Raw genomic sequence first — 15,878 nt, 5'->3', positions numbered from 1 at the left:
GAACAAGTGATCTAAAATATCAAACAGTCTAATTATTTCTAGATCACTCTGTTTTTCAGTGTTTATTTATTTATTCATTCATACTTAGAGACAGGGTCTTGCTCTGTCACCCTCAGCTGGAGTGTTGTGGCATGATCACAGCTACCACAGCCTCGAACTCCTGGACTCAGGCACTCCTCCTGCCTCAGCTTATCGAGTAGATAGAACCACAGGAGTGTACCACCATACATAGCTATTTTTTTTTTTTTTGGTAGAGGCAGGGTCTCGCTATGTTTCCAGGGCTAGTCTCAAACTGCTGGTCTCAAGTGATCCTCCTGCCTTAGCCTCTCAAAGTGCTGGGATTATAGGTGGGAACCACCACACCCAGCTCAGTATTTATTTTTTTAAACCTAGCCCATCAATCTAAATCAGTAAGTCATTTTTTATAAGTAAAATTTCTAATATTTTAAAGTTTATTATATTTTCATCACAAAACTTCTAGAAATATAAAATAGTGTACAAATGTTAACAGTTATTACTAGTGTGACCATATAATTTATCATTCAAACCTATACACGTTGTAGAGTAAAAAGGGCCCTACTATTATTACAATGGAACAACAGATTTAACCAAAACTGTCCCAGAAACCAGGATATGTGGACAACCACTGTTGCCCTCTGACTCTTCTGCTACTCATTACACTTGCAGCCCTCCTATAACTCTCCAGTGGGAAAAGCATATACAATGCCTTCTACGTAAAACCATTTGGCAGTACATTCGACTACTTTACACAATATTAAAGGAGTACCTTCTTTGCTAACTACCCTTGTTTAGAAAGGCTATTTCATTAAAATAGTTTACATTAACATAAAACTTCAATAACTTCAACTATACCTCATCCTGAAGTTCATCACCACTTTTAACAGAAGCAAGCATATCATATAAAGTGCAGCAAAGATCTTCAGTTCTTGGTGCTTCAGTCATTTCCTTCACAGTTGCATTTAAGTATTTCTCAACTTCACACCACAAAAAGGAGCCATTTGTTTTTTCCACAGGCTTGAGCTCTGGGGTGCAATGCTCCTGGAGATGTTCATTCAAAAACTTCTTGTAATCTAAGCTTATAATTTTCTGAGTTTCACCATTTATTGGCAGTTCATCAAAGTGGTCCAAATCATGCATGTCAAATGAAAATGCTAAATTTTTACCAAAAACAACTCTATCATCATATTCCTTTTCTGTCATCTGGACGAGAGCAGTAAGATCATCTTGACTAAAATGAGAAATAATTCGACTAGTAGCATTACACGCTGCAGTGGCAGATGACGATGGAAAAGGGCCAAACATCTGTTTAATAGCCTTTGTCTCCTTGTGACCAACAGAGTCCTTCAAGTGAAATGTCATGAAGAGAAACGCAGCCCCACTTTCAATGGCTTCTCTCCCGTTATCTGTTCCAACTATTTAAAAATAAAAGGAACAGTATCAACTCGATTGAATAATGGTTCAAGTTGCCATTTTCAAAAAAACTACTACAAATATTCTTTTGAGTAAATCAAATATTCAAAGCATATCAATAAAAATAAACAATTTAGGAGCAGAAAAACTCATTCCCAAATTCCCAAAGAACCATTTTAAGTACATAAATCATTGTCAGTAATTATTATATATCTAAGTACAGAAAATACCCAATAACAATCTTTACCTCTTTCCAAAAACAATTTGAGACATTAGCTAAAACTCATTTAAAACCAAATTTTAAAGACTGATTTGAGCTAGTTAAAAAACCAAAGTAAGCTGTAAAAAAAAAAAAAATCTGAATTATAGACTTTTGCAGCTGGAATGAAACCTCAAAGATCTGTAACTATCTCTCCAATTTGTACCATAAGCCTGAAATAAGAAATATTTGTATAGTTATCATTCAAAAACATTTAATATCATCAAGTTTAAAATAAACTTAGCCACATCATAACATATAAAAGAAAGACGCTGTTTAAAAGAGGCCAGAAATAAATAAATATGAGGAGGTGAGGGATCAGTCCCTAATTTCTTTAAGGCATTAATTTCTCTTATCTAATTTAGTCAAATAAGAAAAGAACCCATAATTGTGACATGGATTTCAAAGAATATTCTTAGAACAGAAAAAAAAATTTTAAATCTTCAAGAGGCCCGAAAAGTCAATGTGACTTACCTAAAGTAATATTGGTAAAGTTAGTAATATAATTAACATTAGTATCTTCCTGAAAACATGGCTCCAATAGCATTACTCATAAATCTTGAATATCTTATTACAGCTTGATCTAAGCTCTTATCCAGCCAGGAGCTGACCCCATCATGTTTTTCCAGCTTTGCTATTATACATTACCAGGTACAGCAAAAAAGGATTTCTTAACATCCCAAAACCAGGTCTTGTCCTATTCTATACCTATTTCCATACTCTTATTGACCCTTCCCCAAGACCTCTGATTGTTCAAATCCTACCCATGTTTCAGAATCCAGCCCAATTGCCTTTTCCAAGACAAGTACAATTTTTATGACCATTGTATTAATCCCTCACTGTGCCTTGTCCCATTTAGGTGGCTCAACAAAGATTAGTTGATTTAAACAAAACCCATGCCTGACAGCAGGCTAGTATTTTTATACTATACTACACTGCATCAGTAACTTTTTACTATCTGATGTTTACCCATACAAAGAAGACTAACAGTGCATATAAGTGAAAATAAGCAATCTTACAATACATGTCTATTACCAATTTCATCAATAATGAAGTCTACTTTTACTATTATAAATAATTTACAGAACACTATCTGACATAATTATTCTTTTAGTTTTTAGGAAAACACATGGCAAAATCTTCTGTAAATTAAGTAGTGATTTTAAGTTAACTGAATAGGATTTATGTACATTTATTCACTATGTACATTTTACTAATGCTCAGAAAACTTAGGTTTTAGATAATTTAGGGATTATGGTAATTCTATAGATAATTTAACAAGGTTGGTACTACTGACACTAAAGTCTGAGCAAAAATGGAATTCACATTTACAAATTCATTCTATATCTAATATTGTAAATATATATTCTTTTGTAAAGATGATATTATCATTTCGCATGTTGGGATTTTTTTTTAAACAATTTGCTAAAAATTTTTACCTTAATTTATCTCATTTTGTCCTAAGAAAATTATCTCCATTTTATAGATGCTAAAATGGAAATTCATAGTTTGAGTAATTTAGGAAAGATCAAACAGCTATTAAGTCATTAAACAAGATACACAGCAGTCTTCTAACTCCTAAACAAAGTTCTTTCTACTATGCCATACTGATTCCCTATAAATTTCTTGTTTACTAAATTTTAAAAGTAAATAAGTCACCACCTTAAGAAATGAACTAATAAGTAGAATAGTCTTATTATATTAAAGGTGTAATTAACTTAAATATCCATTATTAGGTTACTAGTGAATAATGGTACAGCCATATAATACATTCATTAAATATAATACAGTGGATTCATGTATCTTGCCATTAAAAAATCCATTAATATACTAAGTGAGAGAAAAAGTTGAGTCCACTTTTGAATAAAGTGAAAATAACTGTACTCATGAAACACCAGCAAAGATCAAAAATAACTTTTTCAGAGTTTCAAATTGTTAATGAGCATTGACTTATGTCTATAAAATTTCAAAAATCACAAATACTTTAAATTTTTCACTTCGTTGGGTTGTGGTGCTTCATAAATGTTAACACTCTTGCCTAATTACTAACTCTCCTGCACAACCTACTCCACCACACCTCTGAGTTACACTGACAAGAATGGACATGTGTCCACAACAATGCAGTTTCTCAAGAGCACATCTCTATGCACACTGCTACTCTGGGAATCCCAAATTTTGAGAACCACTAGCAAATAGTATCTGTCGCCATGAGTGGCTACCCAACAAAAATAGTGACTACTGCATTCTTAAAACAATGAATTTTTCCAGGGCACTAAAACACGGGATGATGATTTCCACTCGCACAGCCTTCCTGGAACCACAAACGCGTGTCTTCCCCAATAAACAGCGAGACTTGGGTTCTTTCGCGCTCTGTCGGGGAGTGATGACGTCTCATGACGTACGATGCCGTAGGGGATTGGCTGTTAGCAGACTGCCCGGAGAAAAGGGCAGATCAGGACTGGAGCAGAGGAATGAGATCCCAAGCACAGCGGCAGCAAAGGTGTCACCCCACTGTTGATACTGCCTACCCTTGAAGGCAGCACTCAGTCTTTTGGTGACTTAAATATATGGAAAGCGTTTGTACAACATGGAGAAAACATCTTAACACAATGAATACAATCAGTTGTCTAACTTGCCAAAGCTATGGCAGGCCCTGCCTCCCCTCAATAGCCTCTACCAGCAAGCTGAACCAGCACCCAACTGACTATATGGAAAGGAGGAGATGGGGTGGCCTCAGAAAATGCTGCTAGATTTCTAGAGCAGAAATTTGTAATAAGCAGCCATGTTCTTGTTTTCTTACTCTACATCCAAAATTGAACACATCACATTAACTGTGAGAATCTTGTTCCCAAATAACCTCTTATTATTCATTTCCCTTTATATTTTATGTATAATTTAGAACCAATCTTGTAAACTACTGGGTTTAAGATCTTTGGTAAGTTAACATTTGCACTCAATTCTTCAAGCTTTTAATGTGTGCTTCACACTACTGACTGTGATAATCTTTCAAACAGGAATCAGGATTTTAAGAAGTTTAGTTTTGTCTCAAGATAAAGTTTTAGTAAAGAATAAAATATATGCTAAACAATTTGCAAAAGTTCATAAGAAACTTCAGAATTCTAAACTGTTAAGGAAGCTAGTCTAGAAACCTAAACACTTGGATATCTAATTTTCTATCCATAAAACAATGAACAAGATAGACTGTAAACCAGAAAACTGGCTCTACATACCTGGCATTTAAATTGTAACATATTTAAAAGGATTCTCGGTCACTAAAATACTTTATATTAATAATAAATACTCAACCTGACTACTTCACAGTTGCATTGAGAGCAAATGAGACGTGAAATGCACAATAAACTGTAAGGCACTTCCCAAGATAAGAAATAGCCAGAAGTGAAATGGGCTTGCCAAAAATCACTTTTAAGTGGCAGAGTATGATCAGAACTCAATTTGGTGGGCTGCTGCTCTTCCATTGTAAGTCATCTCCAAACTTGGCAAAAAAAGACCCTAAACGTTATATAGAACCTTACCATATAAAATAGTTGGTAACTCATTTTTGTAAGGTTATAAATCAGAGTTGAGTGATGGCTACAATCTTAAATCATCCTCAACGCACAATTTATGTATGTATTTTCTTTTCTTTTTTTTTTTGAGACAGAGTCTTTTGCCCGGGCTAGAGTGCCATGGCGTCAGCCTAGCTCACAGCAACCTCAAACTCCTGGGCTCAAGCGATCCTACTGCCTCAGCCTCCCGAGTAGCTGGGACTACAGACATGTGCCACCATGCCCGGCTAATTTTTTCTATATATTTTGATTAATTTCTTTCTATTTTTAGTAGAGACGGGGTCTCGCTCTTGCTCAGGCTGGCTTCGAACTCCTGAGCTCAAACAATCCGCCCGCCTCGGCCTCCCAGAGTGCTAGGATTACATGCATGAGCCACTGTGCCTGGCCTGTATTTTCTTTTGATTGCAAAATATTAAGAATTATATAATTGTAAATTGTCGCTTCAATAGCCTATGTTAATAGTTGAGGAATCCCTGAAAAGGATGAGTAAAAAATTTTAAATGAAAATTGAATTAAAAATATCCATCAATTGTTTTCATCCTTTATTGATAAGTATCCAATTTAGAAGTTGTCAACAAGAGTTCCTTGACCAGTTAAATCTTGTTAAGTTGAAAATATTTTACAGATATCTTTTATACTTATATCTTATGTTCAAAGAAATGTTCAAAGCACTCAAATTTATTTTCATGATGTCCAAACTTAAAACGTCAATTTTACGACAACTGATCTGTAACTGTGAATACTGTATCATAACCCTGAATTGCTTACTTAAGCTCATTCCATTTATTAAAAGTATCAGCAAGACAGGCAAGCTAGTATAAACATACTATATTTGAATAGAGATTAGCTATTATCTGATTTCTTAATCAGACAATTATGATGATGTTTTAATAAGTATGTAAGATATTAATATTTATACCAGGAACTCTCCTAGGACATTACATACAATATTGCATATAACAAAGTATATTATATAACAAAATATAAAAATAAGGATTCAACTTGAACATATACCATGTCCCCATAATTTTATTTCATCTACATATTCCCCTCCAATACCTGTTATTGTAATTTTTAAACAAGTATAGTACCTAAAATTGTCTCATGAATTTTGCTAGCATTATCCTTATTTTACAGAAAAACTCAGATACAATGAGGTTAAATAACACTGAAGCTACAAAACAAACTAGGGGCTGTTTTGTGGGTGGGAAGGTTATTATTCCATCTTTCAAATGATCAACAAAATATCAAACCTTTGACATAACTCAAGTATGCATTTACCATGTGGCTTTTTGGGAAATAAACTGGACAATTTCTGTGATATAACTTTAAAAATGCCTAAGTAATATAATTTAATATAATGAGCCTCATTTATTTTAGAGTATAAATGTGTATCAAAGCAACTCCAGCAGTACCTTGCTGTAAATAGGCAAAGTGTTCAAGGAATGTTCAATATAATATTATAATATGAAGGAGTTACTTAAAATGTTAAGATTATTCCCACATTTATATAAAAACTGTTGCCTTCAGGGTGAGCAAATAACTAAAGGAAAGTAAATAGAGAAATGTATCTGGTAGAGAAAAATAGTGGTAGTACAAGGAATTAAAAATAGTCCATAGCACTTCCCTGTGTTTTAAAAACAGCCATTTAATTTCATGTTAATTACATTCATTACAAAATGTGAATACTCAACTTACAACTTTAAGACAGCAACCAGCCACAACATTACCATTTCTAGCACTATAAAATCCTGCATTAAATTACAACATAACCCCAAGGAACCAAACAGCTAACATAACCGTTTGAATTAGACTTTATATAAAAGCTTTATATAATAAAATCATTTTGAACATCACTAAGGAAATAAACTATATCAATAAACAAATCACATAGCTCACTGAGATCTGTCATTTTAGATTTTTTAATGTCCAAGGAAAAACAAACAAAAAAGATGATTTAAAGTATACACTTCAGTGTTGCATCAATATATCAGATGTTTGGTAATAATACAGGTAATACTATATGAAAAAATTAATCACAATTTTTAAAATTCAGCTAGCAAAGAATGCAGTGTACTTAAGGAATAATTAATTTGTGAATGAAAAATAATCTAATGATAAACTAACTAAAGCAAACAATCAAGAAACCTTGATCTTTTTCCAATGTAGGCACTGACACAGTATCCATTCAATTTATAGCTCTTTTGCCATATCTCCAGGTAATCTCAATTGCCTATTTACACAGCTGATACATTTGCAAAGTCATTTTGATTTTCCTAAGTTATTCAGCTTTTATTTTATAATTTCTTTTGTAAAATGGACATAAATATAATATCTCTCTTTGAAACATTGAAAACACAATCTGAGTATGTCCAAAGTTTCCTTCTGTATGAATTCTTTCCTGACTTACCCAGAGTTCCCTGCCTTTTGTACCAGTTCATCACTAGGCATTTACATTTACCATAACATTTAACCCACATAGAGCAACTATTTGTTTACCAATGTCTATTACTACACCTAGGTTATAAGAAAATTATACAATGACAGCCATTTACCAAATACTACTCTAGCCACTTTACGGTACTGCTTCGCATCACAAATATACAAGGTAAGAATTGCCATCACTATATTATAGATGAGAAAATAGGTTTATTGATATTATTTAACTACTCACTAGTAACTGACGTGATATGTCCAAACATGAATTTGTACTCATATATATTAACTGATAATTTGAAATTATCCCAAACTTATAAGAAAATAATTTTATATAAACTTGAAACTTAAAATCAAATATAGTACAAAAAATATAGTTGCAAATATTGTAAACAAAATATTAGCTTAATGGATGCATCCTTACATCTAAAAATAAACCATAAATAGAGTTTATTCCAGGGATGCAAACATGGTTCAATTATCAAAAAATCTAGAAACACAGTCTACTCTACATATAACATAATCTACTTTTAAAAACCAAAGGAGAAATACTGAGTACACAGATAGGCCGAGAAGTGGAACAGACATCTGGTAAATAAAAGGCAATGAATGTGAGGAAAAGGGCAAGTCATTTGCAGAAACTTGGACTCTAACGTTATTAAGCTGCTGACCTACATAGGGGACTTGTCAGATGAAATTCAGTTGGTCTCTTTGTCACTGGAGTAGGTTTTAATATTTGGACTTAATCTGCTCCTAATACAGTTATTTAGAGATGTATAAATGTGATAAAAATATAAAAATACGCATGAGAATGATAAATACCAGTTTATTTATTTATGATATTGGTTACCAGGGACTGAGCAGGGTACATAGGAGTTCTTTCACCATATGAAAGCCAAGTGTTAAACTAAATGGTGAATACATAGGCATTTGTTATATTTTTATCAACCTGAAATATTTCATCAAATTTTTTAATATAAAAAAGCAGAATACATTTTACTGCTTTATTGAATATAAAAGTACACAGTATACATACAGCTCAAAGAATCATCACAAAATGAACACACTTGTATAATTTGGTTAACTACTTCCAGAATCAGACCATTATCAGCTCTCCAGAAACCTTCCTCATAGTCACTGCCAGGCACTACCTCATTCCTCAAAGGTAACCACTATTCTAACTTTTAAAGTCAAAGATTGGTCATGCCTATTTTTCAATTTCATATAAATAGAATCACATTATGTGTTGTTTGGCTTCTACTGTCAATATAGTAAGACTCATTGTCAATGTTACACATAGCTGTAACTCATTATTGCTATACTACAATTTATCTATGTCATTTGACACTCAGTTGGGTTGTTTACACTTTAAGAGCATCACAAATAATGTTGCCATGAATGCACGTCTTTTTGATATGTATGTACAAGCATTTTTATTGAATATTTATATACTAAGATTTCAAATTTCACATGTACAACCATAGTAGATACTGTCAGTTAAAGTAGTTGTACCAATTTAAACTTTAGCAGCAGTGGAAGAGAATTTTTGTTTCACATTCTTTATCATGACTAATAACTGCTATGTCAGTCTTTTTAATTTTAACCATTCTGATGGGCATGTAGTGGCATCTCCTTGATTACCAATGAGGTTGAACCCCTTTTCATGTTTACTGGCCAATTGTCTTCTTTGAATTGTTTGTTCAAGACCCTTACTCATTTTTATATAGGATTCTCTGTTCTTTCCTTATTAATTGGTAGGTCTCATTTAACCTGGATACAAGCTCTTTTTTTAGTTATATATCTTGAAGGTATATTCTCCTACTCTATGGCTTGCCTTTTCACTTATAATGAAAAAAGGTATTAATTTTAATACAGTCCAATTTACCAACAATTCCCTTTGGCTGTACTTTTTGTTTTCTATTTAATAAATTTTCCCACATACCAAGATCCTGAAGATATTCTTCTACATTATCTTTTAGAAGATTTGTGTATCACGTTTAATTCTATATGCTTAAAATTATTTGCATAAATTTTTTTCATAGTACATCCAGTTGACCCCAGCACCATATACTGAAAAAACAGCCTTGTCTTACTGCTTTGTACCTTTTATAGTAAGTCAAGTGTCCTAGTATCTGTGAGTTAGTTTCTGGACTGTATTCTATCACACCAGTCTACTTGTCTCTACTTGGACCAACACCATATGGTCTAAATTACTAATCTTTATAGTAAGTTTTAATATCCACTATGCAGGGTGGGGAACCTGCGTCCTCAAGAGCCACATGTGGCCCTCCAGATCCCCCAGTGCAGCCCCTCAATGAAATCCAAAGGATTTGTTCTGTAAAATTTGGATTCAGTCAAAGGCCACACTCGAAGATCTAGAAGGCTACATGTGGCCCCAAGTCTGCAGGTTCCCCACCCTTGCCGGGGTCTCCCTCTTTACTCTTCAAGGTTGACTAGGCTCATCTTTGCCTTTGAATTTCCATATAAGTTTCACATTATTTTATCAGATTACACATACACATATTCTCAAACACAAACATGCAAGATTTTGATTAGGATAGCATTGAATCTGCAGACCAATTTGGGCAAAAACAATATCTTTATAACAGTGAATCTTCTAATCCTTGGGATATTCTTCCATTTATTTAGGTCTTCTTTAATTTCTCTCAATAATATTTTAATTTTCCACGAGGAAGTCTTGCTCATCTTTTGTTAAATTCACTCCCAGGTATTTAATATTTTTTTGATTCTTTTGTAAATGTAAAATAAATTAAAATTTATAAAATGTTATAAAGTAAATTTTATAAAAATGTACATAAAAATGTTACTTTTTAAAATGTGCTGCTGGTAAGTAGAAATAAAATTGAGTTTTATATTGACCTTGCTAAATTCATTTTCTACAGATACAGTCATCTGAAGGATGACAGGTTATTTTTTTTTTTTCAGTCCTTATACCCCTTTTCTTGCCATATTATATTAACAAGAATTTTTAGTATAATGAGAAAGAGAAGTGGTGACAGTCTAACTCCCTATTTCAGAGAAGCTTTTAATGTTGCACCATTAAGTATATTTGCTCTAGGTTTTTTATAGCTACTCTTTATTAGATTAAGAAAGTCCCCTTCTATTCCCAGTTTGCTAAGAATTTTTATCATAAATGGATGTTAGATATTCAAAAAATGCTTTTTCTTCATCAACTGAATCATGTAATTTTTAAACCTTTATTATTTTACCATGAATCATGCTATTTTCCTTTTTATTAACCCAATCATTGTTAACATTTTATGCACTCATATGTGCTCACACACCCCCGATCACACACACATCATGTGTACATTTTTTTCACTGACCCATTTGACGGTATATTGCAGTCTTCATGACATTTCACTATAAATATCACAGTATAGATCTTCTGATATTTAGGACATCTTCTGACATAGCCACAACAATATAATCACACCTAAGATCTATTATTACCTAATGATACCCAGCCTGTATTCAAATTTCTCCAATGGCCCCAAAAATATCTTTATAATCTTTTATGATTCAAGAGTCCAAAAAGGATCATAAATTACATTTGATTATTATATGTCTTTAGCCTCTTTTACTCTACAATAGTATCCTCATACCTTTTTAAATGACATTATATGACATTCTCATTAAAGTCATCAAGGCATATAGATTTCTTTGTTGTTAAGGCTTGTAATTACAGATTCAATTTCTTTTAACAGTCAAATATTCAGATTTTCTATTTTCTCTTTTGTCCATTTTAGTCATTTTTGTCATCTTAGTCCTTTGATCTGTTAGAAGTTCTGCTCATTTTCTGATCCTCTTCTTTTCCATCCAGCCTCCTCTTCTGGAATGGACAGTCTGTCTCCTTTAGGAAGAAGTAGCCCAAATGCCAGGATCACATTTTCTGTGTTGGCTTCTGCTTCCAGATCTTGACCTCATAATTCTTCATTGTTTTAGCAGTTCTCTGACGCAGTCAAACAAATTTTATATTTTATAGTTTTTCTAGTTATTCTCAGCAGAGCGTTGTTCCAAATTATCTTGTCTGCCATTTTATAGGAAGTAAAACTCTTTGAACTCTTTTGGAATCTGCAATTTTCAAAACAGCTAGTTTTCACAAACACTCCTGAAGAACCTCTGCCATATCCCATAAATGAAAGGCCTTTATAATTTTAACTGTCTACTTTTACCTCTGTACACAGAATTCCCAGATTCTCCTAATATCTTTTTATACTTCCTTTTCCAGTCATTGCCTTATAAACTGCTTTCTACCCCAGTATTTAATTTTACTTTTTAATAGTAAAACCTTATTTCCTTGATAACTCACAAAACATAATGGATTCACAAATGCCTTAAACCACACTTTGTAAGCCACTCCTGTCCAATCTACCTTCTGATTTATGGGTTATAAATTAGTGAAAGCAAAACAAACAGGTCTCTGTGTGGCAAAATAATTTGAATACTGAAAGAAACTAGCTCAATTCTGGCTGTCTTGAGCTACATTCAGACAGGAGTGGAATCAATAGATCAATGTGCTCTGGAAAAACATCAAAATTCTGTTCTGGCTCTGGGAGAGATAGTCACTTACAGAGCTGATTAGGTAACTATAGGGTCTTTCTACCTACTTGTCCAGCATTCTTGACCCCCTCATCGTAGTTTCTATCTACACTGTGAAAATCTTATCAGCCTCCTGAAATGACTTAAAACTCTTAAGTAACAGACATATATGCCTAATATATGATGCATTTTATTGACTGCCACTCTCAACCTTGACCTATTTTTAAAAATGTGTTTGCTTAGAGCATATAAAACGTATTGACAAAGCTTCGTTGCCAACAAAAGTTATATATATCATAATATATAAGTTAATATGACTATGTTTATCCTTCAAAATTCAGATGACAGAGATAGGAGATAGCTACGCCTACAACGGATATTTGGATATAATAAGATTAAGGCCCAAGAATACTATATTTTAAAAAAATTTATAATATTTTCTCCCTAAAGCTATATTATTAAAATAATCTTGAGGGAAGAATAAAATTGTAAAAAGGTATGAGAATATATTACATGTAAACAGGGAGGGGGAGGAATACTTAAAATAAAACAGAAAAACTTGTAAGACATTGTCAGCATTACAAATAGTGAAGACTACACATAGAGGACTTTAAGTTGAATTCTCAATACTTCATTTGTTTACTTAACATCTACTGTATCCCTTGCAGCATATTAGGCACTAGAGTAGAAAGATGTTGTGATCCCTGTATCATCAAGGCATTCACAGTCCATCAGACAGGAGACAGAAGTAAAAAATTATCAAACAATAAGAAAAGTAGTCTAAAAAAGTATGAACAGGTGATATCTAATGAAACACTGTCTACTAAGATCAGAAAGGAATCAGAGAGGACATGAATGAATGAAACCTAAGCCATTTCTTCAGAGATGAGAAGGATTTCACCAACTGAACACAATGGAGAAAGTTACTTTAGCATATAAAAGAGAAAAACAGGATGCACTCTTCAGGAAATTAAGATAGTAAACACCGCATACATTGCCTTAAAGGTTGAGTGTGATACAATGGCAAAGAGATGAAAAAGTAAATTCTGTCAATTCATAAAGGAGCTATCTTATGCATCATTCTAAAGAATTTGGTCTTAGCCTGGGCAACATAGTGAGACCTGTCTCTACAAAAAATGAAAAAAAATTAGCCAGCCATGGTGGTGTACACCTGTAGTCCCAACTACTCAGGAGGCTGAGGCAGAAGGATCGTGTGACCCCAATAGTTTGAGACTGCAGTGAGCTATGATGATGCCACTGCACTCCAGCATGCCAGCCTAGGCAACAGAACAAGATCCTATTCCCTTCCCCCCAAAAAGATAAAATAAACCCAATCTGGCCTAAAAGATAAATTGGGAATAAAAATGAGCTTTACCATTTACACATATCAGTCTAGTGATACTAAAGAAGTTGGATGAAAAAGGAAGGCTGAAGCAATAGACTACTGTTATTAGTTCAGACATGAGATGGTAAAATCCTGAAATAAAGCAAGGGCAAATATGCAGAGGGAATAAAATGTAATAGCTGAAAAATACACTTGATAGTACATGATCTCTGACAACAAGGGAAAGAAAGGTAAAAATCTAGGATTTCTATCATGTTTCTATTTCAGAATTTGGATCTAGGCCTACCTTCACTAGATACCAATCATGATTCAATTAACGTTCATGTGCAATGTTTCTTCACATAAAAAAAATGAAAGTATTAAACAAGATGTCCCCTGATGTTTCCTACAGCTTAAAACATCTATTATTCTGACTAAACAATACACATGGTCTTAAGTGTCTCACAATATTATACTCAACTGAAATATAATTGCTCTTTTTTCTTTATTTATTCTGCTGCTCTACTTTTTGAATACAATTACACCAAAATTGTGCTAAAAGAGAAATATAAGAGAAATCACAAAAATATATTTCCCATGGGGCTAATCTTTCCAAAGACACTAGTTCCATTACATTTTCAGTATCAGCATTTTCATTCACAAAGGATGGCTGACTACTTATTCTATTATTAGTTTCACTAAAGTTAATAATTGTTCAACTTAAGCACAGCATTAAAAAGTACATATAACAGAGTATTTGCCTAAATCCAACAATAAGATTTTATGTCTCAGAAATATTCTTATGAGATATTACATCTCAAAATAATCAATCCCTTAAACACGGTCGGTTGATTAGTTCCTAAGTATGAATCGGATGTTTCACCACAGGCAAGATCCCTAGGATTAACAATTAATTGCTGGTATGTAAGGCAAGGTTTTTTGACTTCTGGCCACAGATACTCAGGAAAGTAATCTAAAGAATAATTTATTTCTTTTAAATCTTAATTTCTATATCATTTACATAAAAAAAATTTAGTCATGGTACTGAATAAGCTCAATATTTCATTACTGTTTTTGCTGAGTATTCTTTGGCATTTTTATAATGCAATTAAAGAAGAGGAAGGACATTACAGTTTTTGAAAAGCACTTTAGTCAGACTCTGGTGACCCCAACATCTTACAAATGAAGACCAAGATGACTAGGAGGGTTACGATCCTAGTCAAGATGATTAAGGGCATTTTGCATTTTAACTAGTATTGTATAAGGAACCTTACTTAAAAACATAAAGTGTGATTCTATGTCAAATGCTATTATTAATACAAATCTCATCAAAGTATGCTCTATTTCCCCTAGGCTTAAGCAGACTCAATTTTTACTAAAGCCCTTGAATTTCTGAAGATCTGACTAGAAAAACACATGGCATTTATTCTGTGCTTTAACAACTTAAAACAATGAGGACATTCAATTCAATATTATACTAGATTACAGATCAATGACAGTAAAATAATATATTTTTAAAAGTCAAAATATTTGAAGAAAAAATTTAAGATGTGATAGTCATTAGAAATTTTCAAGTCTATAAAATATAAAAGAAACACCGTCCAAAGTTGGCATAAGGAAGAAAATTGTCAACCAACATATGGTAAGAATCTGAAATGTCCCTCTACTAAGAAATTACCTGAGAAAATTTTTTTATTTACTTATCAAATGAATCTTCATTAAGACCCTAAAATATACCAAGCACTACTGTAAGCATTGGAGATAGAATGTTGAACAAGAAAAATAAAATCTTAATCTCATGAAACTTAGATCCTAGTGGCCATAAAGAAACAAGCAAAATGTCAGATAATGATAAATGTCATGGGGCGTCATAAGGTAAAGTACGACTGGATGACAATTTGAGATTGGAGAGAAGGCCTCATTAAGGAAATAAATTTTTCGCTGAGTTCAACAAGAAAGGATTTACCTGCACTAAGATTACAACAGATGAACATTCTGAGCACAGAGAGCAGCACATGCAAAGACCCCAAAACAGGTAACAGCTTGGTAGGTTTCAGGAAGTGAGAGAAAGCCATGTGTCTGAAGCACAAATGGTGAGGGCAAGGATGATGTGAGGTCAGAGAGAAAGTTGGAGGCCAGATCACATAGGAACAGAGTACGACCTGAGACTTTTTATAGGTCCAAATCTGCTGAATTTGGAAAATTTGGAACTACAGTAGTGTTAGCTATGCTTTTTAGTCATCGGAGTTTGGAGTAATATGATGAATTTCACTGTACAAACTCAGGTATTTTACCAGAG

General features: G+C 33.1%; 1 protein-coding gene across 1 annotated transcript in view; it reads right to left on the bottom strand.

The window, feature by feature from the left end:
* Nucleotides 1-15,878, bottom strand: part of LOC105825324 (activating signal cointegrator 1 complex subunit 3-like) — a 78,780-nt gene that overhangs the window by 37,046 nt on the left and 25,856 nt on the right. The window contains exons 3-4 of the mRNA XM_012663086.1: nucleotides 1,857-1,863; nucleotides 874-1,433 (exon numbers count right to left, since the gene is read on the bottom strand). Of these exons, the coding sequence (XP_012518540.1) occupies nucleotides 874-1,433; nucleotides 1,857-1,863 (567 nt within the window). The remainder of the gene's footprint in view (nucleotides 1-873; nucleotides 1,434-1,856; nucleotides 1,864-15,878) is intronic.

This window comes from Propithecus coquereli, unplaced genomic scaffold, assembly GCF_000956105.1.
Source record: "Propithecus coquereli isolate 6110/MARCELLA unplaced genomic scaffold, Pcoq_1.0 Scaffold795, whole genome shotgun sequence".
NCBI classification, from domain to species: domain Eukaryota; kingdom Metazoa; phylum Chordata; class Mammalia; order Primates; family Indriidae; genus Propithecus; species Propithecus coquereli.
This window is presented reverse-complemented; position numbering and strand designations above follow the sequence as displayed.